Here is a 27,296-nt window from a genome sequence, read left to right on the forward strand (position 1 = left end):
GCATCTCTGCGACGACGCTTGAAGGCCGCTGAGAAGACCCCGTTGGTGCAAGAGGAGGTTGCGGGCTGGGCGGGCTCTGAGGAGGGGGGTAGTCCACTCCGCAAGCACCCAAGCTTCTTACTGGCTCCTTGGGCAATTTCAGTGATGTCTTAAAAGGGTTGGGTCCGTTTTATCTGCAAGACACCCCGTCTTCCCATCCACGGTTAGGGCGTTAGAAATCAGGTGAGGCACTTCAGCTAATACTTAGGCTGAAACAGTTAGGACAGACCATCCACAATGGCAGTTTGATTTTATTTTTTATGCATGTAGATATTACAAAGAAACAACCATGTATGGAGAACAATTGACTCCTTTTATTTAGCTACTTCTTTCGCTTGTAGAATATTCCTGAACAGATCATGAGTGCTTCGAATTTTTTAATGTGTATGTTTTATTTTGCACTTTTTCACTCTGTGGATTGAACGCAAATGAAACACTGTGAGTATTCGCTATTCAAATTGTTATGGTTTCTTAGCTATATTGCATACGCATGCATGAATGTAAGCAGGTATTGCTGCTTCTCATGGGAAGGTTGTGTTTGGGAGAAATTTAAAAACTGGAAAGATAGGTGGTTTTAAACATATTGACCTTTTTCTTGTGTGATGCACACGAGCGCTGTCTAATGTATTATTAAAAGAAAATCCTGATGGAAAGCAGATCCCTTTCCAGCTTCACCAAGAAACATGTAATTGCCCTTGTCTAGGAACTATGTGTTGTCTTTGTTGTTTTGAAACATTTCCTTCCTCTATAAATATAACTTTTCTTTAACAACTGTTCATACATGCAAGTCTAAATTCACTGAATGTGTATATCACACATTCCCTATTTCATTCATGTGGATTTATATTAGCCTATATATTAGCCTTAATTTCTAGCAGGTATGAATTGCAGGTAGGGGCATCACACACTGTTAGAACATAAAATTGTTCCACAAATATAGTCTATGTCTCTTGCATTTTTTGGTGGGGTGGGTGTGGGTGTGCTTTTGGCAGAAAATGTGAAGTTCCCTCTTTAAAGGATTTCTTTTCTTTCCTGTGCTGTCAAAAGCTGAGAACTGCCTTTGTGGTTCTGTGCCGCACCATGCCCATTGTCATGTTGCTGGAGCTCTGAAAGGTCTCTTCCCGCTGCCCTCTCCCAGGGGGAGTGCCAATGGCCTTGGGAGCCGAAGGGCAGCTGAAACACTGGGCTCCTGAAATCAGGGGGACTGTTCTGGCAAGAGGAATAAGGGGCATTGCTTTGTCTGCAGGACCTGGTAGGTTTTCTGTCGGAGGGAAAGGGAAGCCAGGGGTTCTGGCAGCCCACGCCCCATGGATGCCTGCTGCCTGCCTACTAAAAGGCTTTTGTGAAACCCTTTGCACTGACACCCACTCAGGCTAAACTGCTGCCAGTGCCATTTCTGTTTGTTGTTATATTAATACCTCTCAAGGAGCTGCCTGCTGCGTACGTGGGGTCTGCCAGCCTGTCCCTCCAGTGGTCTAGTGGCCAGCATGGGACTTGCAGGAGTGCGCAGTCCCGCAGGCAGTGCCGCATTGCGGCAGTTGAGGAAGTGGCAACAGGCTGGCACAACGACCATCCCAAAGAGATGGAATATTGTCACGTAGCCACTTACAGTGGATGCCGAAGTCCATTTTTTGTCACTTTCTCTAGCTCTGGAAACACACAACTCATTTCTATCTGTGACTTGGAATGGCTTTTCTGTTGCTGGGTGTGTTACCGACAAGTATGAAAAAGATATGTTCATTATGGTAGGGAAGTCTATCAAAATAGAGGCGTTTACCGTAAGGTTATAGCATTAAGGTTGCTGTGTACTCAGGATGGGACAAATTAAAACATGGTTTTAAGGAATGATACTGTTCCTCTCTGATCCAAATTGAATCAGTTTCTTTGGAATTTCTTTTGGTGGAGTCCCGTAAGAAAACCGCAGCACTCAGCTGACTGAATGCTGAAACCTTTCACCATGAAAGCGCCATCATTAAGTAAATGCCTTCAGCCTGAACAAATGGCAAAAGTTGCTGCTCTTTTCAAATTATAGAGTTGGACTGTGTTCATGTGAATTGGTTTATGTTTATAAGACTGCTTCAGCTTCAGAAAGGACTAAACAGAAACAACTGTTCAGGCAGGAACCTGAGAAACCTTTTTAATTTGCTGACGTACTGATGCCTCAAATTTAAGGTTTGTATGATCTGAGTCTGTCATGTTGATTCTTTTTCATCCTTTCCTTAAATACACTCTGGTAGGCTTTCAGACCTCTATGCATTGAGAACCCCATCCAGTTTCCATTGATTTTGACAGGAGTAGCACAGAGTCCATAAACTACAGTACCTGGCATGCATGCAACTGGGTAACACAAAGAGCCATATTTAGTAAGAGAGCTATCAAATTCCTCCCCCCCCCCAATGTATCTATTTAACAAGTGATTTATATAGTTCTATTATTAATTTATATCGTTCTATTATTAATTTAATTATATTAATTCATTGAACACAAGATATTCAGATTAATCTACAAAACAAGTTAAGTGAGTTGAAATTGAATATGATTATATTTTGGATCACTGTGGCTCCTGTGAAAATATGTGCCTAAATGAATCGATTGTAGGGACTAGACTCATTCCCTGCTGAAATCAGCCACAGGATTTGCACTGACTTCAGTGGACACTGGTCTGGGTATTATGATTATTGGACTTTTTCCCAGTGGTTCTAGGCAATAATACCAGCCCTGGAAATTGAGTATCATAGAGAAACATCAAAACCATCCTGAGGAGGATGTAAAACATGTATGCAGTGTTTGCAGAAATACCTTCTTTCTCTCAGCCCAAATACTTAGAGAAAATTATGGATGTAATTGGGAGTTAGAGCCAGAGTAGCCATTCCCAATACAGTGTACTGAAAATTGTGTAGCCTTTGGACAAAGACTTGAGAAAATGTCTTGATTCAAAAAAAAAAGCAAAGGCAGTATTTCTTATACCATTTATGAGTTTAGAAAACCAACTTATTGGAGAACATTTAATTTAAAAATAAAGCAGTGGCAGAATAATTTCAACCTGCATTCTTTTGTCTTTGCACCAATGCTTTTATAACTAAAATTTCTATTCAGACTAGATTGAATTTGTATTTTCTGACTAAAATTAGAATGCCATGTAAAATATTGAAAAGGTGATTGAAATTTCTCTAAAAAGCTTTTTCAAGTCTCACTGGGCATAGGCATTAGAAAGGATTGAGGGATGCAACGGGTATGTGGTAGCTCTATAGCTAATAGAGCTGATTTGATTGTGTGTGAATATAGGTGTGTCTTTCTGTATATAGAAGGAGGAGATTTCCTTAAGGGGAAGTGGTAAGACATTTCATGTAAGACCATGTGATTGACATTCTTGACTAAACATCTGACAAAGTCTACAACCTAATGAACTGTGTACCCTCATGCTCTCTATAACCTTTATTGTATTTTATTTTACCTTTTCTTGTCTTAGTTAATCTGTTTTATTTTATTCTATTCTATTATTCTATTTTCTACTTCATCTTGTTTTAACATATTTTATTTATTTGTGTGTCGGTATAATTCAGGGATAATGATGCACATGTGCGCATACAACATAAATGCAGGGCTAAAGATAACACTAGAAGGGTTTCAGCATCAGTTACCAGACATAAGTCACCAGAATCCTTAATTTTGCTCCCTCTTATATACATCTGACAATGCAATCTTTGATTGTACGGGCCTGTACAATTTTTTTCTGGCCTCTTTTACCTGTTTGCAGTGATTCCTAGCCCCCACTCTCTCCACCCAGATAGCATGTCCAACCATTTTCTTAGTTGGGGGTCCTGTGGATCCTGTGTGTTCCTCTCCTCTGCTCTTCACCTCAGCTCTTGACTTCACTAGTCCCAGGGACTCCAGACAAGGCACAGCCAGTCTCTAGGGAGAGTTAGTGCAGCAGCTACAGGACATAAGTTACCATTCCCTGAAGTTATCGCTATAGGCAAATGTGATCACCATGGTTCTTGCTGGGTGACAAAACAGGCATTTTTAAAAAAGAATTTGTTATTACAATAACCCAGACTCCCCAAAGCCTGATGTTTTTGAAAGTAATCTCACTCCTTCAAGGGAAAAAAAAATCTGCCATAGACATCTGGTCTTTATAATAAGCTTAAATAGTTAAAATCTGGCAGTTGTATGCAAATTAAAATCAGCCACAGAAGGGGAAGAATCGGGCAATTGTAGCAGTAAACACTGCTGGCAGTTTTGTGCATAATTCCATGCTAAGCTTATTTATTTTATTTTTCAATACATTTCTAAAAAGAACATTTTCTTTCCTCTGTATCCTTGAGACTAGTCATATTTCTGAAGTCAACTTCCCAAGTTAACAATGCTAGAGCCTCTTATGTTGCTGTAATGAGAACATTTGTGAACACATTGACAAAAGACTAATACTAGAACAGAAACCACAAATTGGCAACTAGTTATTTTTATTTATTTCAGTGGATTTTACATGTCACCTGGAGACTATTTAGATTATTTGCCTGGGCTAACATTGTGTTTAAAAATAGCGTTGTATAGTGCCAACTCAGAGTTGGGTACAAATATTGAGACAAAAACCCAGCTGTTATTGCTTTTGCTGCTAATTTGAGGTGTCAGATCAGAGCTCTACTGCTGTATGTCAGTGAATAAGGCCCCTTGTGAGATCATTATGTTTTCTAACAGTTGAGAGTAATGGATTAATCAGTGCAGCATCAGTTGCTTTCATTATATGCCCACATGGTAGTTGTGGGCTTTAACTTAAACAGTCTGTGGGGAGATCAAAGGATTGAGTACAAGAGGCACTCAGGACTCACCAAAACTCTGAAGAGATCCAGTTGAGTTTTGGACCTTGCTTAATGAGCAAACCTTGGGTGCCTTGAAAGGCGAGGGTGAGGACTGTGCTCAATGCTTGAGGGATAGAGTGCCAAAGCCATTTTGCTTTTTCATCAGTGGCCGTGAGAAGCAGTAAATATTTAATTTAATGCAAATTCCTTCTGACCTGTGTGAAGAATAGCTCTTTACAGCTACTGAAAATATAGCTCCTTTTACCCTACAGTCACAAAGCTAATTACAAACATTAATTATGGCAGTGTATAAAATTCAAGTCTTGGTTGTATTACTAAAAATAGTTTTAGATTCACGTTTTGGAATTGGTAAAATGCCTACCCCTGCTGTTAGTTACATTAGTTAGTACATAAGGGCTGGAAGGGGTCTGAAGTTGTCATCTATTGTCCCACCCTAAACCTGGACCATCGAGTCCCATGCCATTCCTGCCAAGGATTCATTTAGTATTTTATTACAGGCTTCCACTGCTGTTGGCTACACACTCTGTAATGGCTCTTTTCTGTATTTTCCCTGTTCTTATTGTAAGAAACATTTTCCCTATATGTAATCAAAATTCCCCTTTCTGAAATTTAAACTGGTTACTACTTTGCTTAACCCTTGTTGAATACAAGGAACAGAGAATTTATCTTCCCTTTGCAATGGCTTTTTATGTAGTTGGAGAGAGTAAGAGTAATATTAATCTGCTGCTAACGTACAGGTCTAAGGTTCTGTTGCTGTTAGTGTTGAATTTTGCTGCTAATGAATTCATGTTTCTCCTCTAGTATTTCAGACAGTCCCCAAGATCCTCTTTTTTTTGTGCATAAATACTGATGGAGATGTCTAATCTTGCATGGATCCAACAGTTCCAGTCTACACATACACTGAAAAGATTCCTTCACATTTTTTTATTTACCAGCACTCCACTCCCTCCCACAATCTTTGGGGTCTTGGAGAAGTTGCCTTGATGTCACTGCCAGCCCTGGACTGTTGTGTTCCCTTCTGAGCTCCACCGGCAACTCAGGGGGAGGTGCTCAATCTTTTTTTGCATCAGTTCACCCACTTCTGAACAGAAATAACGTTATCAAGAAAACTATTTACATGAGCGGCTTAATTATAGAGATGCCTTGGTTAAGTCTTAATAAATTTTCCGGTCTCATTTACTGAATGTATAGTTGCACTGGGGAGAGGAAGCCTGGAAGCCCTGGCAGTTGTGGGAGAAGCAGTAATCGGGGAATATGACAGTAATTCACTCCTGGGAACGTCACAAGTCTGCAGATGCACCATTTGTAGCTATCCATTGCATGCACATAGATAATAATCTTGCATTAGGCCCAATTACATGGTGTTATGGACACACAACACATGGATTACATACACGGCCAACGAGCATACTGTGATAAAGCAGTGGTGTAATTGAAGGAGACAGAAGGAAATGTTAGACTTGTTAGTGCTACCAGTGCTGCAGTGCCTGGTACGGCTGTTCCCCACCAGCTTTACCATTTGCTTTGCTGCTCCATTTCAAAGTCTCTCTCTCAAAATACAGGTTTAACAGAGTGGGGTAACTCAGCACCTTGTTCTTTCCACAGTGTGTTGAGAGAATTTTAAACAGGAAAAGGAAATTAACAGCATTGTTCGACTTAGAGTGAAGCGCATAGACACACACAGAAGTATGTGCTGCCAAATGAGGACTGTTATTTGCAGGATTCCTGCTACCAATCATGTGTGTTAGAAGCCTGTATAGAATCTCTAGTCCTCAAACACAAAAGGCATCCAAAACCAGAAATATAATAAATGTGCTGGTGCCTTTTCAGATCTCTTTCTCCATTTACCTATCAGTAAGTGGACCTGAATATTTCTTTCTGACTGAAAATTTTGCAAATGCTGCAGTCCCATGATCAGCTAAATGTGACACAAAAGCCACCTAGCATGTATCAAAAACCTGAATGGCCAGTGCAGCAGACATCTAGTAACTATGCTAGATGCTTATTAAGGCTTGGGGAAAAGTGTTAATCAAAAATTTAATCTACCATATAATTTCTCAATTTGATTAGCTGTTTGTGTTAATCAGCTGCAGAAATGGAATGTGAAAGAAGATCAGTCTGTGTTACTGTCAAAAAACAAAGGACATCTTCAGCATATGACATGTTCTCCCCTTCCCCTTTCATTTTAATCCATTCAGATTGTAAACAAGAAGCATCATTGTGGGTATCATACTGATGCATAGCTAGTAATCTATGTACATTATGAAAATACCTTGTACTTAGAGAAATGGATATTTGCATAGTAGTTTTTCTTTTTGCCAATGATAAAATAGCCTACTTTTTTTAAGCTGGAATGTAGTAGGTCATCTAATAGTGTTATGTCTTTAACAAAAAAAATCAACTCTCCTACATCTTTTCCTGCTTGAAATGTGACTGGAAAATATTAGGACAGTTACTCTTTTACAATGTACTTATTGAAGTACAAATTGAAGAAATTAAACAGTTAATATTTCAGATAATTTTCTTATGTTGCATTACTTTTTCTGATGTCATTGGCAGAAGAGCCTTTTGGTTCCTATCCAGTATTTAACTGGAATAGAGCAGGTAGATATACTGTAATGAAAGTATTATTATTTCAGCTGAATAAGTCACCCGGCATTCTGATATTCATTATATGCTCTTAATTATATCATTAATTGAACTCCAAGTAAGAGAAACAAAATCTCTGTGTACTCTGTAATTTATAGAATTGAGAGTGTTTGACTATTGATCTAACCGTCTAGGATTTCTGCTCTCTGAATTAGTCCAAGGAACATGAAAAGATGCTTAGAGTTCCTGAGGTTTTAAAATAAAATACTTGTATCATTAGTAGCGTTCAGAATTTAAATTCTTTCCTTTTTTTCCCCAAGTAGCTTTCAAAATATTGTGTGATTTCTCCTAGCATTGGGAGTATAATCTTTTTCTGACTCTCATCTAGTCCTGAACACCCGTATTCCTATTCAAGCGGGTGAAGAAACGAGTAAAAAATAATGCAGAAATATTAAAAAAACCCACACACATGACAATCAATTCTACAGGTTAATGATTTTCATGTAATTACATTGAGTCTGGAATTAACAACTCTGTCAGGGAATTAGAGTGTTGTATATGAATTTGGAGCAAGTCAGAAGAGAACAGAAATGCTACTGCATGTAGTTAAATTTGCACAAAAAGTTTGAGGAAGGAGATAATTATTTTCAAATCGTGACAGGGTTGCAGAGTGAATGTTCTTTCCTTTTTAAAAAATCTGATTTGTAGGGTCTATAAATCAGCTTTATTCTTCAGAAGTAAGAAAGCAGTTCCATGCGTGCCTCTAACCAGTTTGGGTAACGGGCAAGAGGAGTGAGTAGAGCAGTTCCTCAGGGGTTGTAAATTGAAGTCAATGAGACTATGACAGTTCATACCAGTGGGGGATGTACCACCTCAAAGATTGCTGACCCTACGTTATGCGTCTTCCAAGTAGTCCTTGGAGGATCCTTAGGACTGCTGCAGTCCCCTTCTGCTTAGCTTGCAAGATCTGACAAGGATCACGGCCCAAGGTGGGAAGTTTGCTGGCATAAATAATATTGTCTGTAACCTCGGTTTCCTGATTCAGCATTTTGAATGTGAATAGTTTACAGGGAGAGGACTTCTAAATGAGAGGACAGTTCTTTTTCAAGGGACAAAGGTATATTCGGCTCTGGAAGGGGTAGGAGAAATAAGAACCCAGCAGAATACATGTTTCCTCATATGATATTGGAGGAGTGAGAAGATTCTGGAAGTTTTCTGTTTCTCACCGCTTCCTGGTGGTTGTGCATCTGTTTCTATGGATTTGAATCTCAGTTGGATCAAAATGAGGCCTTGGAGCAGCTAGCAGACGACTGAAGTAGAATTTATTTTTTCCTCTCACGTGTTAAAAATGCCACTGTAATGTGTGCTTAGCTCTGTCAGGACACGTACTTCTAAAAATCATTGCTGGGAAGGCTTCATGTGCATGACAGAAGGCTTTGCAGAGTGCCTCTAGAGCACGCCTCTACCTGAAAACATCCCTGTTCAAAAGCCAAAGAGTTCCTACTGTGTGGGAGCCATGTGCTCTGCACAACCAGAGCAGCAGGGTTAAATTCCTGCAGCTACAACCGGGCTGTAATGCAGACAGTTCACTGTCAATTAGTGCCCTTTGCAGTGTTTGGCCTTCTTTGTTCTGAAATAATTGCTGTTATCATAGATGTTTTATTCCTTCATTATGGTTAACATTTAAATATCAATGAAATAGTATGCTCTGCACAATAGCTATCTGCTGGAGTTATCCAGGAAATCTGTGTTTAAGGAGTATATTAATTCAGCACTGATTTAGGATTCTTAGAAGGAGGATTATACATTTATTGATGAATTATGGGAAACCTTTGCCTATTAGGGGCAAAACCTGAGACACTCTCATCTGATATTTTGTGAGTAGAAATACTGTGTGATTGGAATAATACTTTGTTAAACAGAAATATTTTAAGAAACTTCAAAGTATTTTTGAATCATCAAATGGGACAGTGGAGGCTGACCTTTCCGCGTCCAGATGAAGAATTGCCCTGGGAGACAGGGAAGTGTTCTCTACCCTCAGTGCAGAAGGAAGCTCGCTGTCACGTCCTGCTCTGCCTGAACCCAACCTGTGTCCTTTTGAAATCAATAGGAAGTCTCCCTTGAATTCCTGTGGCTTCCATTGACTCCTATAGTGCCATGTGTGATATATTCAGACATCAGCTATGTATGTGATTTACTTTTAGTGAGCCGACCTTCCATGTGGCTTTTATTTATCAGCGTATACCTAAAATCTTCCAATCAAATGCACAGCTCATTTTTATGTAACAGGCAGCTGGGGCAGAGAGTGAATTCTATTTTTTATGTTTAAAAAAAAAAAAATGACAGTGCAATTAGAAATTCCATTTGTGATCCCTGTTTGAACTTTCCAACATGCATGTGCAAATGCAAGTAGCAAACAAATATAGATATTCAGGGGTGGGTGTGTTGACGTGTATATATATGTACGCACCTTTAAAAGAGGTTTTGTACATGCTTGTTTTGGCTGACTTTCCACAGAAGACTTTGGTTTGCATCACTGGCTAAATACAGCAATCAAGCAGCAGCAATTGTATGACAGAGAGGTTCATTTTGCATCATACAAACTGCTGCAGTGGGACATTTGTGTTGTCATCATGACATTAATGTCATCAAGAATTCAAAGGTAGAGCTTTTCAGCCCTACAGATGTATGCTGATCCTCACTGTGTTCCCTTCCAGCACTGAAGCCACAGTAAGGCAGTGGCATGTGCAGACTGTGATGCACAGCTGATGAAATGACATGGCTGATGGCTGTAATAGCTTACTTTCAGGTTTACTTCTGAAGTTGACAGTAATTCCCTCTTCATCTTATCAAGTAAATTTATAATAGACTGCATTTGAGTCTTTGCATATTGATAAATTGAATACACAAACTCCCAATTTTGTATACCCACTGATCCCAATACTTAACTATGTGTTTCTTGTCTAATTTTTGGCAGCATCAAGTTTTCCAGAGGATCTGGAATGAATACTATGTATTATACTATAAGTCAGGATGCACTAAGGCCTACAGCTCTTATCAGCTGGGTGTGTGAACGAATGTGTGTGACTTGACTGACACAGATACCTGGCAAGAGATCTCACATGCAGACTCCAGATTTCCAGAACTTTGCTTTTACTGACATAACTCACTCTGCTCACAGATTTGGAAAGGAAGGGAGATTTTGCTCTGTTGGTGCAGTTTGCTGTCATGGGTGCGTCAGCCCCCAGGCTGGCTCCAGATCAATAGTGCATCCATCTGGTGCAGCACTATGCTGAAACACCAGCTACAATACTACTAACAAAGTGATCATGTTCTGTCCTGCTGGGATGCAGTGCAGCAGCAACACAAACACACTGCTGCTGGTGTCAGCCTGCTCACACACCTCTTCTGAGTGTGCCTGCACATAGCTGCGTTACTCTGCAACTTCCTGGCTTTGCCAGTAGGCGTATGTGTCTTCCTGTGTATCAGAAAAACAGTCTTAATAGGGTATGATTTAATTTAGCTTTAATCTGCTGATGTTGTAGATTGTTATGCCAAGAGATGTCTAGGCAGAATTGTAAAAATATTTTTAAATTGGAAGATGACCACGAGGGCTAGTTAGCTTCTGTAAAACTTCAAGAGCTTTAAGTGTCTTATGTAGATGCATAACATTGGCACAACTAAATAGTTCAGGGAAGGGTACTGCGCCTTTAGGCTGCTCCAGCAGGTATTTTCTTCAACACATCCACAAATGCACAAAAGCACTATCTTCTACCCAAGTGGTCCTGTGGAGTCCTGTGCCCATGTACAGAGCCGAGGTTGCTCTGTGCCATGGTGCTGTGGACACCAGACGTTCCACATAGGCAGCTGCAGCCAGCAGCAGGACTGGCCGCTCGGACACGGAGTCATCACCGGCCCCATCAATTCTCATGACAAGCTTGGCTACTATGTTTGCAGATTTGGTGCACTTGGAGCATTGTAATTATGCCCTGTTGGAGTGCTTCCATTTCCTGTGCCATCTTGATAAACTTTATAGCTTCTAATTTGCTAGAGAGTCATTGATATAATTAGGAGCTACATAAATGGGAGCAGCACACTCAGATGTTGATAATCGAGTCAGTTCATTTTTCGTAAGAAGCACTAAGGGGGTCCCTACTAGCAGCTGAGATCCTTTTCTCTTTAAGCTCTGCTTTGACAGAGCAGCAGAAATCCTTACATGCCTGGGTCATGACATGTTTTATTACTGTCCGTTCCATTACCCATATATTTTTTCTAAAGGAAACCCCAGAAAGGGTATCCATCCGTCTGTGTGTTTTCAGAAGGGCAATTTGAGCTGTCTGTCTGTGTAAGTTGGCTGTGTTAACAAGCCTGTGAGAGTCAACAGCTCTCTTTTTGTGTGAGAGTGAGTGCTTTAAGTGCAAAGCTTTCATATTGCGGCATGTGAGTTTGATGTTCCTCCACTCGCATTGCACCAGGTTTTCAAGCCAAGTGTCAGCTAACCAAAAAGTCTGGATCTGTTCCAGTAGTTGATAAAAACTCATCTCCTGTACTCCTTGGTACTCAGACATGGTAAATAATAACCTTCATCCATTCTTATGCAGCTGTTGGTTGCTTTGCCCTAACACTATCTTTCATGATACATTACAAATTATCTGAGGTATCGGTCAGCATGTCTTACTGCTCGCAGTCTGGGAGATTTATTATCAAGAGTTTCAGCAGAGCTTGTTTCTGTAAATAGTGTGTTGGTGAAGAAATGTAAATAATTGATCAATCTATTATTCTCTTTTTTTTTTTTCTCCTAACAGTACTCTCAACAATAACAACATCACCCGCATTCCTGTTACCAGTTTCAATCACATGCCAAAGATCAGGACTCTGTGAGTAATATTTTTGAATACAGTAATAATAATAATAATAATAATGGTGTTAGCCAACTCTCTGGATGTCTGTTGTCTTGTGATAATCTTGTTTCAGTCTCTTCCTGACGTGAACGATTTGCCCTGCTCTCGCGGACGACGGTCACTGGACGTCCTGACCCTGTGAGGGCCGCAGCGGGCAGGGCCGGGCCTTGCAGCGGGGCCTGTCCCACAGGGACCCCCCATGGTGGGGGCAGCCTCGGGCACCTCTGTGGGCCGGGGACAGCTGAGGCCAGGCCCAGACGTCAGCCCAGGCTGGGGACCAGCTCAGCCGGGCCGTGGCCAGGCGGTGTGGGCTGGGGCAGGGGCCGAGCACCCCGTGGGGCTGGGCGGGAGTCCTGGGCCCGGCAGGGTTGGGAGAGCCCAGGGAGCCCCTGGTGAGCCTGCGCTGTAAAGGTGGCTGGTGCCCTCAGGACCCTGACAGTGAGTTCACTGGATTTACCCAGGGTTAACTAAAATTAGTTTTATCAAGATGTTGAATTTACTCAGAAATGAAACTGGTGGGTTTTTCCCATGGGAAAATCCATAATGCGAAAACTGTTCCGGGCTGAAACATCATCAAAACTGTGAAAACTGCTCAGATGGATGAAGTTTTAAAATTTTGTTAATATCCTGTGTTTAAATCCTATCTATTCTTTTCAAGGTCAGAATACTAATTTCTGAAACAAATATTTTAAAGAACTTGAAAAAAAAGCTTCTTTTCCAGATACTTCGTGAAACAAAGTGTCACTGATTCTGATATATTTTTGATAAAAGCTTCTCTTACGTCAAATCCACTTTTCTCTAGCTGGGCACCATTCCACTGGAAAAGCTCTGATCAGCTTTAGTAGACCAAAATACAAAGACTGTGAAATTAGGCTGTGTGCATTTGTATAATTTAGCTATAACCTACCAAAACCATTTTATTTAAATAAATCGCTCCTTTAAATTCCTTTATGGAATATACAACTTCAGGAAAAGTCATGTTTAAATGAAGTCACTCTGTTTTTTCCCTCCAGAATCTCAAACTCAACCAAGATATATTTAGTCCTAAAAGCAAAGAAAGGGAAATAACAGCTAGCCTGAAAATTTTCTATGACACTGAAAAAACAAAATTCTTCAAGCATGCTACATATGCATGTGTAAAATCATATTAAATAAGTTAAAAGAACTGACAAAAAAGGGCTCTTATCTATGTAAAATAACCTCTGATTTAAATTTACATTCTTCATTATGTGGTGACATTCATAGATCTTAATGTAAGTAATTAAATTGAAATTCGATGTTTGTCTTTTAGAAGAGAATGGATAAAGAAGGTAAAGGTAAAGGTTGAGGTTCCTGGAATTTTGCCTTTTCTCATTCAGTCACAGTGGTCCAGAAAATTGGCCTGGCTTCTTCAGATTAGTCAGTCTTGTCTGTTACCAGAGCTCAGTGCCTTCTGCCATTTTCCTTTTAGTTTAATTTCAGAGATGGCTTTGTATGTAGCTCCCTGGAGACTTACACTGACTAATCCCCCTTTGCTGTAATTAAGGGGGAAAAATAAAAAGGAAAAAAAAAAAAAAAAAAGGAAGGAAGTCATAAATAGAATTTATAAAGGGAAGCTTTTATATTGAATTCTGAGAGCCACATTTTATAGATCATGAATGCTGACCCACTCTAAAAGGATTTGCTGGAAATTTAATTTAGGGTCTATGGCTAAAAGGGCACCTTTGCAAACTTGCATTCATATTCATTCACCTCATGTTCTGTAAAGGTAGTTTCATCAATATCAAGTGGCATGTTTCAGTCTCCAAAGACTGCCAAATAACATGCAGTACTCTTCTTAGCAGTTCAATATAGGGATTAAAAAATCCTACATAGACAAGTGGAAATACAGTAAAATGGTTTAGCTTTCTTTATTTCCTTCCATCTATTCCAACAGAGGCAGAAAAGTCATTAAAATAGCAATTAATATAAGATAAATACAGAAATCAAATAGCATTTCATAATTTCTTCTGCTGATACTTCATATTAAAAATTCTTCCTCTATCCCTAAGTCATCTTACCACTTTTCACAATTTATACTTCATTAATTACAATTATTAATAAAGCAAGTTTGCATAGCTACATGTTACTCAATATTTTCTGAATATCTTCTGTTCTCAGTTTAGGCTAATACTGTTTTGATATAAACAAGTTTTGTGTAAATGGATATAATACCCTAACAACTAATATACGCCAGAGCACATGTAAAACTGATCAGTTTTTGTTTACCTATGTAAAATATTTATTTAAAGATACTATTTGGGGGGAGATGTTAATATTGACCCTAGTTTCCTGAGAAACTAGAAACTCTCTAGTTTCACTTGAGAACCTGTTTCTCCTGCATTAATATATAACCTCAGTGAACATTTTGCATGAAAGGAGAAAACTGTCAGAGGCTTAATGTCTGAATAAGAATCTACTATTTAATCTCTTGGTTGTTGATGCAAATTCAGTCCAAACGGATCATGAATGACATTCGTTGCAGTTTTCTGACTGCTTTTTTTCTTAAAACATTATCATCAGTTTGTACACCTTCTCAAATAGCTTCATACTTAGATGTGCTTTTTTTTTTTTTCAGAAGCTTCTGTAGGGAATTCTTGGTCTGAATGTTATTTAAACAAGGACAAACACTTCTTCCCACCCAGCTGAGGCCCAGTGTGTGGAGAGTGTTTTCCCTATGTGTCTCTTACACACTAGTGAGATCCATTAGGGGTTGCTTATGCCACAGCTGCATCTGCTGTGGTAGTTCTGTGGATAAATAGCTTTTTCTTCATGGCTCTCAAAACAATCTGTTCATTTAAGAAGAACAGAGAAGGGACAATAAAGAGCATATTCAACTTGAACATGACCTCTCAGGGGGAAAAAGAAGACAAGTGCTAGTAAAATTTGAAGCACTTGAAGAATTCTTTTTAAAAAGTCAGATCTCCTGTGCTAAACTTTAGTATTTAACTGTCTTTTCTGTTGCTAAGTTTCATGGATCTTTTAGCCTTGATTGGAAGTGACAGGAATGAGGTTTTATTGATCTGCCTTCCATTGCTTGAAACAGCTTTATTTATGTTAAAGCATGTCCACCATACCTATTTGCTTAACGGTAAGTGTCCTGTTGTCTCGGCATGTGTGAGTGGCTGCTGAGATATGGAATTGCATAATTTCTTTTCATTTTTTTTATTAAAGAGTAAACTGAAAATGTGCCAAATCACTTCACTGCTTTTCATGTTCACAGGGAATTTGTGTATTATGCTTTTGAAGTACTGTGAAAAGTCTTTTTGTGGCTGTATTCATTAATGTAATTATCAAAAATATATTCTAATAGTCTGCTTTGTTAAGCTCGATAGGCTCTCTACATGGTGTCCTCTCAAAAGCAAACTGTAGATTATCTGCACAAAAAATTTGAGCAAACAACAAGGTAGGGCTGTGCTGAGGCAGGCAAGCTGGCAAAGAGGTGACAGTTTGCATTACTAAAATGGGAGAACCCAAAAACCAGATATACAAATTCAGTGAGGATAAAAAACAACTCCCAGAACTGAAAAGCCACCTCTTTTTGTGAAATTGTAGTTTTATTACTCTTGACTGTTTACATCCATACAGGGGATGCAGGGAATGGCATGGGATGGGCTCTGTTTCTGTTCCTGAAGGAAGATGATTCTGAGTATCGTTATTAACTGTTGTGGTGGGAAGGGATAATACTTTGAGGATTTCAATGAAATGCTTTCTCTCTAAGTTAAAACAAAGTCTTACTTAGGATGGTTTCTGGATAGATGGTATTTGTTCTCTTTTCTTTGTGAATGTATGTATTTGTTCTTTCAGTCAACAGTGAGTGTTCCAGGCAGGTTAATGGTTCATAATAACAAAACATTTTGCTAGAAATCTAACTTCAATTAAATAGCTTCATAATCCCTAAACACAAGATTTTCTAGCCATCCTTCTAAAACAATTGTTTTACAGTGCTCCCAGGAGACTAGTGTCTTCCATCTCTACAGGCTGAACTCTCAGTTCCAGATTCATGGTCTTTTACTGTTATTGCCCACACCAAACATACAAATCTGGGGACTGTCAGCCAGGGTGCCACTGCTGACCTGCACTGCTGCTATGCAATGGGAGGATTTCACAGATAGACAGTTAATTTCTTTGGTGGATGGACAAGGCTAAATCCTGTGCACACCAATTGTATGGGGTTTTTTTAAATGTAATGCCTGTAATATTAGTGAATAATGCTTCATGTAACCATTTCTGACAGGATTTTCAATCTGTTTTATCATTTTAGCTGTGGTATAACACTGCAAATGTAAGACTCATTACAAGGAATAAAATAATTAATGTGCCAGGCTTTTGTTTGGTCCTGAAGTTTGGTAGCTATTAAAATTACTAGATTCGGTCGATGAACACGTCTTCATTTTGCAGACTTCCCCCTGCAATGCAATAATGCTTCTGCAAGTCTCTAGTGCCAAGCATGAAGCAGGCTGGGAAGGGAGCTGTGTGGCTAGATCTTTCATTGCAGAGAATGGCCACAGCATTGCTGTGTGGCATGACCCTTCTTGATCCCCTTCTTCGTCATGAGTTGAAAATTCCTGTCTAGAACCTGCATATTTGTGTTAAATTGCCACAGTAAAAAGAGCATTGATGAATTTGTACAGGCAACACAGGAATATACAAGGTACCAATAGCCTCTGCTGTGTGGGGTCACCCTCTGTCCACCACTCTCCCTCTCTCTCTCCCAAAGGAGAGAAAAGAGGGAAGAATCACCTATCGTCCTGTTTTTCAGCCCAGCCCTGGTGTTTATGGAAGCCTTCCTTTGAATTCACTTAGAGATACCACATTCATGCAGTTATTTCTGATATGACATCACGGACAAAGTGATTACTTGGAAGAGTCTTAAATTCTGCATGTTATTCTCTCTAGAATGGCCAGCTCATGATTGCCTGTAGATGGGTAATTATTGAACTCCATTCTTCCAAGATATAAATAATATAGACAGTCAAGACCTGACTCAGCTGTAACCACTAACCAGCAATGATCTGACTTGCACTGTAGTGACGAGCCAGACAGACTTGTACTTGATTGCTCTCGTTTGTGTCTTCTGTTTAAAAAACTCCTGGTAACTTCAGGGTTGTTCTGGCTTTTGTAGGCGGCTTCACTCCAACTTCCTGCACTGCGACTGCCACCTGGCTTGGCTGTCTGACTGGCTGCGGCAGAGGCGCACTATCGGGCAGTTCACCTTCTGTTTGGCACCTGTAAACCTGCGGGGTTTTCTTGTGGCGGAGGTTCAGAAGAAGGACTTTGTCTGCTCTGGTAATGATGCCAATTATTCATTTATCTATCAGCTGATGGTTTTACATTGATATTCACATAAAAACAGAGTGGAAAATTACTGTGTTGTGTTTGAATGCCATTCTGTAGCAGTCCTGTTTGGTTTTGTCATTGCTAAACTGTATGGGAGTAGATCAAATTGTTAATTTTTTCAGCTTTATAAGAATTATTGGATTCCAGTTAACATTTCAGTTTTCAAATTATTTTTTCTACTTTAGCATTGCCAATGATATCAACATAAGAAATCAATTAACTGTGGATAATTTGGTATTTCTCAAGGGAAGACCTCTACAGTTGACTGGAATAAGAAAGAAAGGAAATAGAAAATGCTAATCTGAGTCTGTTGATAAATGATTGGACTATAGAACATGAGGAGCAGATTTTATCCCAGGGACTGAAACAGGGTTCTTAGGGAGCCAATGCACTTCACTGTTCTACTAGTTTTCACACTGGTAAATGAGGCTGATGGTACATGGCCAACTCACAAACCATGTGTCGATATGTTGGGCCTGTTCATCAAGTCTCTAGAACAGCACTTGGCTCTTTTGTGATAGAAATGCATTTTCTTAAAAGAACAAGAAGAAGAAAGAACAAAAAAAAAAAGAGAGAAAAATAGAAAAACTGGGAAAAGAAATCTCTGAATTTGGCTGTAAGAAAGAGATCTGGGAGGAGAGAGGCATGGCAGTGTGTATGCTGTGAAGAAAAAAAAAAAAAAAAAAAAAAGAAGATAGCAGACACAAGTTGGGAGATAGTTTTGCAGGCCAAATGGTAAGTAACACAGGGAGCTTGTTATGAAGCCAATGTGAGTCCTAATCTTGATAGACTGAGAGTCTTGTGGTATTGTGTTCTTTCTCTCACAGCCTGTGAGCCCTAAAGCTTTATCCTCTTGGTACATGGATTGACTGATGGAAATACAGTACAAGTGCTCATGCTAGAAGTGTTTGTAGCCTTTTTTTCTGTGGTTTCATTTACATGTGACAAAGTGAGAAACTGTTGTACTTCGAGAAGAAGGGTTTGATCCCCTTAACTCTAGCATGGATGGTAAATGAATGTGCAGCCCTGGAGGTGTGCAAGAAGTGTTTTGGGTGCATGGAAGATGAAGTTGTGCACCAGTAATTTTTCTGACATGACTTTCAAGAGTGCTAAGCAGCGTTGACACAGCTGTGGAGATTTGATAATGCCCAGACTATCTGATAAATTACATTAAAAATTTAACTAAAAAGAAAGTTTAAATATCTCCAAGTCTTGGGAGAGGAAGGATAAAAGAAATGGATAAATGAATTCAGTTATTAGCAGAATTTAATTTTACCAAAAAGGTAACCACAGCATTTTTGTCCTATAAAATGAAGTTTCAGATGGGGCATGAGCTCAGCTATTTGGATTTATGATATAGTGAAGTGAAGGAAAAAGGGTTGTTTAAATCAGGAAGAGAGATAATAATTGCTGAATGAGAAATGTAACATGGCCAGAACTCATCTGAACAGACTTTTCTGTGCAAACTATGACTTCCAAAAATGAAAAGCTTTTTAACAGTTGCCTGCTGGACTAAGAACATATAAGAGAACTCTCAAGATTGGCCTGCTTTTTTATAAAACATAAATTCATAGAAATTAAAGGAAAGAAGCTTCCAGTGAGACAGTCCATCCGCTGTATCCCCTAACCCTCATTTGGGAAATGAAATACACTGAAAAAGAAATTCATTTGAAGAGCTCATTTTAGTGAAGGATTTAGCAGAGAACTCAGCATAGTGCGTGCTAGTTAGACAAAAGCCTACATGGACATCTAGTTTAAAGAGGATATAAATCTTCCCTGCTCCTTATTACAGTTCTTATTCCTGATTTTACAGCATAATTTTTTCATGTTTGACTATGAAGTCAAACTGGGACAGGAGGTGAATAGTGAACTGAACTTGTCCCTCTGCAGAGGAATTTTATATAATTTAAGCTGATATGAATCACAGTAACTAGCCTCAAGCTGGCTGTGAAAGCCATCTTTGCATCATAGTTATGAAGAACCGAAATACAATCTAGTGAACTACTTTGTTTAAGTATAGGCTCAGCATTTCAAGCACTTGTGTTTATATGGCAGTGGGAATATCATCACAGCAAAATAAAACTCAACTTTTCCTCCCCTGTAAAATGGGCTTCATCAGAGCATTCCAGTTCAAAACATGGGCTGTTACACACTTCAAAGCAGAAAAAATAGAATCAGGTAATTTGGGGAAAGAAGAAAAACATCCTTGTAAAAACTGATTTCTGGTTATTTTTTGAACCCTATGCAAAAATAGGTTTTCTAAAATAATTTTATGACAAATGTTCCTTTGGAAACAAATTTTGAATGCTACATAACAAGAAATAGTGTGAATTGGAAAAGAAAAAGTTAAACACCGATAGAGAAGTGCCATAACTGGAACCCAAATGGCTTGATTCCTTCTGGACACAATACTGTACAGAGATGTTTATAAGCATTAGGTGCAAAGTCTCTCAGAATAATGTTGCTGAAGTCAGAGTTCTGTGCAGATGTATCTGTGTAAACTGCATCATACCTCTGTAAACTTAGAGTCAGTCTTTCAGAAATGTTCAGCTTGTGCACATAAATTACAAAGATGGTAATTCAAATGGCACTTGTAGGCAAATTGTGAGCAGCAGAAAAGCTATTCCAGGTTTCACATGTTCATGCCCATGAGCATTAGGCTCAGTACTGTAGGTAAATATGTAGGATTAAATAGTGGGCAGTTGCCTGGAGATAGGTTTGCAAATATGTCTCACTGGATTTGTGTTCATGAGGAGGCAGGGGAAAGGTCATTAACAGAACTGAGCAGGGTTGGGACTAGATGGCCCCTCACCATCGGGCAAGAGCTCTGTGTACTGCTGGCAGTCCTGTCACTCACCAGAGTGTTCTGGCTGTCTTCTTCAGCAAGCTGTCCCCTCCTCTAGAGCTACCCCTGACAGAGCAGCCTTCCTGGGCCTTTGCCTTAAAGCCATCTGTTCCCAGAGAAGTCTCCAAACAGGCTCTTCCTCCCTCACAGCCGCTTACTGAGCTTGGGATGTTTGGTGAGACAGTCTCCTACAAGACAGTATATTGTAGAAGGGAAAACTGTGTGGTAGCAGAGGATGAGTGCCCTGCTGATGTGCTGCACATAGACAGCATGGTGTATTTGTCCTCTCTCTCCACTGTAACCTTGCAATTCACTGCCACATTGCTGTGACAAGAGAAATCCATATGCTAAGCGAAGACATATTGTCAGTTGAAATACTACCTGCGCTCTGATCTTTGGGAAATGTTTACTTCTATATTCCCTTAGCTAGCAGAGAAGCATCTGGGGGTGCTGGCTTATGCTTGGTACCTCTTAGAGCCTTCCAGACTTTGCTTGGATCAAATCCAGCTTCCTTCCGATGTTCAGATGTTTCACTGTTGAACTGGCTTCTCCTTCTCTAAGTCTTGTCTCTCTAACTCTGTCTGTCTTTCTCAAACACACATACTCTCTGCCTATTTGTCTGTCTCTTGTCCTCCTCTGACCTCCTTAGGGTAGTAATTTTATTTCATTTTCCTCTCATATAAGTTTTATTACGGCTCTTTGATTTTTCTTTTACCTGCTCTTTACTTATTGAAGTGGAAATTAATCTACATATTGATCAGTTATGTCGAGTCATAATGTGTTTCCTCACCTGGGTTAGTGTGGCTGTAAAGCTTTGCAAACTGAAGCAGTGTGTTCACGAAGTTGTGACGTGTAGTGTACTTCAGCACTGCTGTCCTCAGCTGGCTGCTGTCAGAACAGTTCTCTACTGGTTGCTTGCAGAGGACACTATCTGGTAGATAAGCAGGCAGAACCTGTAGGTTGATTTCAGTGGGTAGTGGGAGGGAGTTGATTTTTCTCTTGTATTGTTGCTGCTAATCCAGAGTCAGTATGTTAGGACTTGGTGTTGACTCTGAAGGTGCAGGTTGATACAGATTTGTTATAGTTTTGGACAGTAGCTTGAGGTATTTTGCAGTGGACAGAGTTTACAACGGAGTATGAAGATTGGATGAGATTTCTTGGAATAGATCAGAGATTGATATTTCTAACAGTTAATGAATTCATGCTTTTCTCATATAAGAAGCACCAAAGTCTAAAATCTTGACAATGATTTGGAGCGGATGTGTCCTGCATGTCTTGAGATAGGAAATCTAGCAAATTTTAAGTGTAAAATGTGTGAGTTTTAAGTACTTTTCTAAAATAGTTTTATTTAATAATTAAACAGACATTGTAGAGAAGGAAGTTGGACCCATACATCATTCTCTTTCCCATTAGAAACCATTTTCTCTGAATCTTGATCCTTAGTTCCCATTCAGAGGATCTAAAAGAACCTGAAGAAAATCAAGATAGATAATTTGGAATAAATCAGTTAAAATTCAGTCTGAAATTGATGTGAGAGAGAACTCATGGCCTGAGCCAAGTGTCTAGTGATTTCTAGCTAAATAAACTGATACTGATTTTAAGAAAATAGTGGATTGATCCAAATCTCAGTTTAAAATCTAGAGTTTCTGATTCATACAGGGAGACTGCAGCTGAGACATAATAAAGAGGAAAATATGTTAGCTTCCTGCTGCTTAATGCAGACTGGAAGCCCTAATGAGGAAGCAGATTTATTTGTTTAGGCAAGGTCAAATGGTCTTAAAACATAGCTGTTACTCTCTGGCCCAGACCGCAAAACTCAGTAGATTGTCTTGCTCCATTTTTCTCCTAATAACTTCATAGCATATTGTTGAGGAGACAACCAACAACGAGTAGCTAATAAAATAGCACTCCTCAAGCTTAGTATCTTAATGAGAACATTCAGAAGATGCCAAAGGAAAAGTGTGTGGGGAGAGGAACTCCCGCCCATCTGCTCCTGTTTAAAAGCCTGTGCAGTAGTATATCTGTGTAACTAGCAGCAGGTTTGCTGCTTTCAACATGGGAAGTGGAGGTACTGCCAGCAGGCAAGATTGGTGCTCCCTGGAAGCTAAAGAGAGGGGAGGACTATTTGCTACTGATGCAGGTTTTGCTAGTACTGGGCAGCAGCAGTTTCTCCTGAGGGAGCAGTTTCTCTCCATGCAGTCCATCCCAGTTCATGCAGAGAAGGGCTGTTAATGGCCCTCGGTTGTAATGGTCACAGGAAACTGGATAAACAAAGTGGGAGGAGGAGGCCTTTTTCTCTGTGTGCCCGCACGTGAATGGTCACTTTCTGCCATGCTGGATGTCCTCGTTGTACAGCTGTTTTATTGCTTTTAGAAGTGAGTTTAACCATTTCATCTAACTTTGACCTCTTTCCAAAAGAGTGACCTGTGAGTCATATGAGGGGAGACCACTACCTGAAAGAACGTTGTAGAGAGGTTGGTGCTGGTCTCTCCTCACAGGTTACTAGTGACGGAACAAGGGGGAACAGCTTTAAACTCCAACAGGGGAGGTTTAGACTGGATATTAGGAAAAAATTCTTCACAGAAAGAGTGGTCAGACAGTGGAATAGGCTGCCCAGGGAGGTGGTGGAGTCACCATCCCTGGATGTGTTTAAGGGTCGTTTAGCAGAGATGTTGGGGGATATGGTGTAGGGAAGAACTTTGTAGAGTAGGGCTGATGGTTGGACTCGATGATCCCAAGGGTCTTTTCCAACCTGAATGATTCTGTTATTCTATTAGACAAATAACATTTTTTTCTCACTGTTGTTTCGTGTTCTTTGTGACCATCAACAGACTCAGTAAGTGCTCTTACAATGGAGTCTATGCAGGACTTTAAGTGCTGCATGGCTTTTAAAGCCTTTTTGTTGGGATTCTAGAGGACTTTCTGCGAGAGAACAGACATGTGAGCAATCCTGCGTGAGAACAAGACTGATAAGAGCCTCAGCCTGAGCAAGAATGCGATAAGGACGTAACCCTGAGTGAGGGGGGAGAAACAATGAGACAAACAACCCCCGGAAGGGGTTGGGACGGAAGAGGAAGTTCCACAAGGCAGGAAGCCTGGCAAGGCTGATGTGGCACTCTTTATCCAGTCATAAGAAGGTTTAAAGCGCGGGCTAAGTTAACTGTCCAATCTTGAGGACTTGTACTGCATGTTACTCACGTGTGTGGGAGAACATTATAAAAGGGCTTTCTTAGTTGTAATAAACGGGCATTGCTTGATCACATTGGTCGTGTGCGTGCTCAGCTCTCCCGCACCTTTTGGTAAAAATTATGCTTGAAATTTTGTCTTAGAAAATTTTTGTGGAACTCTGATAGAATTTTTACATCCTGTTATAATTTGCTACCACAAAATAACATTGACACTGAGTCTAAAGAAACATTTCAACACTGTGCATTTGTTAGTTGGTTCTCCAGTGGAATCCTATAGAAGGTTTGGAGAGATACTAATCATTATTTATCAGAGTTTGTTTATTTTCTGTTTCCATTAAGTTTCTTATTACAAATTTAAATTTACTCTAGCACTAGCAGTTATGTTGTTTCATACTGTAAGAATTTTCTTCTTGAATTGCTTCTTATGCAAGATGCCACATATGGTGTTTTTTATTTGGGGGACCATCTTGCAAATCTGAGAGATAAATATGTATTTATTAAGGCACTCAATATTTTTTTGAAAACCAAAGCTGAAAATTGGCTTTAAATTACAGTATATTTAGTTTTACTGTCTGAAAATTATGCCTTACCTTTTTAGTATAATTACATTTTTTCTGGAATTCTCTCTCCCCCAAAGCAGTATGTGTAGCTCTTTAATGCTTATTTAATGATGGCAGGTTGGGGTATAATTATTGAGCCACTGAGCTTTTGAACTGTTGCTATAAGAATAATAACGTGGTTGGTTTTTACTTTAATGTCCAAAACCAGTGGCTTGTTTTATTACTAGTGTGTTGGTAGTACTTTGGTGTACACGGAAATGCATCGTGGTGGTCTGTCCTGCTGCAGCTCGGTACCACAGCCTTGTTCTGAGTTCACAGAGAGCAGCAGTGTTAAATATGAAGGAGCAGGGTTGACTTTGAGTATGTGGCCAAGTCTTTGTATGAAATCAGTAGACTTTCTCTGTTCAATACATATATGTGATTGGCAACACATTTATGAATATTTAATTAGTAAGGATAATTTAACAAAGCATAGAACTATTTATCAAATGACTGTAGAATTCCATAAATGAATAGGTGGCGAATACAAAGTTGCATACAGTCAATATCAGATTCATGTGAATTTCTGCTTTATTGACAGTGAAATTTAGTGATGTTATATAGTTGCATTGAAAGTGTGGCTGGTTGACCATGGCCAGCTGCCAGACACTCACCCAGCTGCTCTCACTCCCCCTCCTCAACAGGACTGGGGAGAAGACAAGATCTGCTGCAGCACATCCTCCCCCTCCTTATTCTCTGACTGCTGTTCACAGGGCTGTTTCTCACACCTTTTTCCTCACTCCTTACTGCCTGGCACCGTTTTGTCCTTTCTCGTACACACGCTCCCAGAGGCACTGCCAGCTTCACTGGCAGGCTCAGCTGTGTCCTGCAGCAGGGCTGCCATGGAACCAGCTGTGCCTGGCCTGGGGCAGCCCGGCCTCTCCTCACAGAGGCCCCTGCACCCCCTGCCGCTGCCTGGGCACAGACACCCCATACCAAAACTGAAGGGATCTCCTGGCTTGTTTAATTAATTCCTTGTAATTGCAGGCAGACGTATTCAGGTCAAAAGATACATGAAAAATTTATTCTCTAAGTTCCAGAGACCATTAAGAGCTTGAATGTAACAGAGGTCTCTTGCAAAAGACCAAAGGCAGGAACCTCAGCCAGTGCCAGGAGGAAGGCAAGAAAGGTCGCTATTGCCCAGTGTTCCTTAGCGTGTCCCAAATGCCAGAGAATTTGATCCAAGGAATTCCAAGGTGGCCCTGGGAAGAGATTCTTCAGTCCTTGCCCACTCATCTGAAAAATAGTGTCACCACACTGCAGATCTGACCATTGGGTGAGCTTGGGACGAGGCTGGACCCCTCGGGTGTCATTATCTGGAGAAATGTCACATTCTGCCCAACATCCTCTGAATAGCTGTGTCAATCTGCAGTACTTCTGATTGAGGTGAATCCCATCTTCCTCCTCTTCCTGCGGAGACCAGCTTTTGTGCTGAGGCAGGGAAAGTCCTATGTTAGCTGTGGCAGGATGCGGTGGGGCAGAAGGGCAGAAACCAAGACAAACGTGTAATCAAAATCAAGTTGTATTTAAAACTCCTTTTCAGATACCAGCAAATCAAACCCTAGGGACTCAAAGCATAGTCTTAAACTGTTCCTATCCCTTCCATACCTTTATCAAACTTAATTGTGAAAGAGTTCAGGTTCTTTAATGGATAACCTGTTTAGAAGGCTGTTCCAGAACTATATTCCCTTCATGGGCTTACAGTTGATCATGACCATTATCTATCATTTACCCTTGAACAGGTGGTATCCTTTCAGTTAAATAATTTATCTTCCTCTTCATTTTTATGCTTGAATATATTTATAAGTTCACTGTATTATTTCTGGACCTATTTTTAAATGTCACTTCATATGCACCTTTGAGACTGCTGATACAAATTGTGGAATTGGCATTAATGAGCTTACTGTGCATAGATGCCATTGGAACTGCAAAAGCGCTTCATCTTTTAAGACTTTCTAATAGCATTAGTTTTTTAGTCTTTAGCCTGTTAAGGAAGAGCAAATATACTATATACTATATAAATCCAGAGAACCAAATACATGCTAAAAGCCTTTCCTTATGGTGCAACAGTCAGAAAGTTAAGTTCTGGCTGCTTTTAGGAGAAAATGCCTCTGTTGACAAGGCTGGAGAAAGACCTTCAAAGAAATCAGAGTGGGCATGGGGCATAGGAGATGTTCCAACTCTTAACTTTTCAATCCATCCTATGGAAGACTTAGATGGAATAAATTTCCCTGAGAGAAAAACAACTTTGTCATAGTTTTGAAAGGCCTAAAGTTGTCTCACAGATTCCATTTTATTAATACTTCAGAAAAACAAATCTACCTATTAAACCTCAGTTTTTACAGGTGAGCCTGCTTCTTTGTTCTACTTTCTTCCATTTTGTTTAGAAGTATTCCATACAATTCTGGCACTATTATTGTTAATTAAATAATTGTAGTGTTAGTGCTTTTAAGATAAGATAATGTGAAGTAAGGTCTGATTTACCTACATGTTACTTTACTGATATATTTTGAAACATGCAAAGTAGGTTTTTGTGAATAAAGTAGGCTTTGTTCATTACACCAGACCTTTCTTTCACTGCAGTTGGGTATTTCCTTTATTACTCCTCAATATTTGTTTGTGAACCAATCAGTGTTGACTCCACCTCCAGAACAGTTGTGCTCACGTGCCATGAATTTTTAACAGATAAATTGACTGTTTGGGAATGTTCAGCAAAACAATGAACTTGAATCAAATAATGAATATTCATAGACTAGCAAATTTTTGCATACCATGAACTTGATGGTATTAGCATCACCAATTAGGGGCTGAAGTCACTAATCATAAATACTTAATGCTGTGCTCCACAAAAAGCTGTTGAACAACCATAGATAGAAATATTTGCATAAACTATTTGCTGCACATTCCTGTAGAATAAACACATTTGTACAAATTTTTCTCCATTAGTGGAATATTTT

The 27,296-nt window shown here is 39.7% G+C and overlaps 1 protein-coding gene across 4 annotated transcripts in view; it reads left to right on the forward strand.

Annotated features, from left to right (window-relative positions):
• SLIT3 (slit guidance ligand 3) overlaps positions 1-27,296 on the forward strand; it is a 530,994-nt gene that overhangs the window by 309,525 nt on the left and 194,173 nt on the right. For all 4 annotated transcript variants that reach the window (XM_074915702.1, XM_074915699.1, XM_074915700.1 and 1 more), the window contains 2 exons: positions 12,254-12,325; positions 17,493-17,656. In XM_074915702.1, the coding sequence (XP_074771803.1) occupies positions 12,254-12,325; positions 17,493-17,656 (236 nt within the window). The remainder of the gene's footprint in view (positions 1-12,253; positions 12,326-17,492; positions 17,657-27,296) is intronic.

The sequence above is a fragment of the Athene noctua genome, chromosome 12 (assembly GCF_965140245.1).
Source record: "Athene noctua chromosome 12, bAthNoc1.hap1.1, whole genome shotgun sequence".
Taxonomy (NCBI): Eukaryota; Metazoa; Chordata; class Aves; order Strigiformes; family Strigidae; genus Athene; species Athene noctua.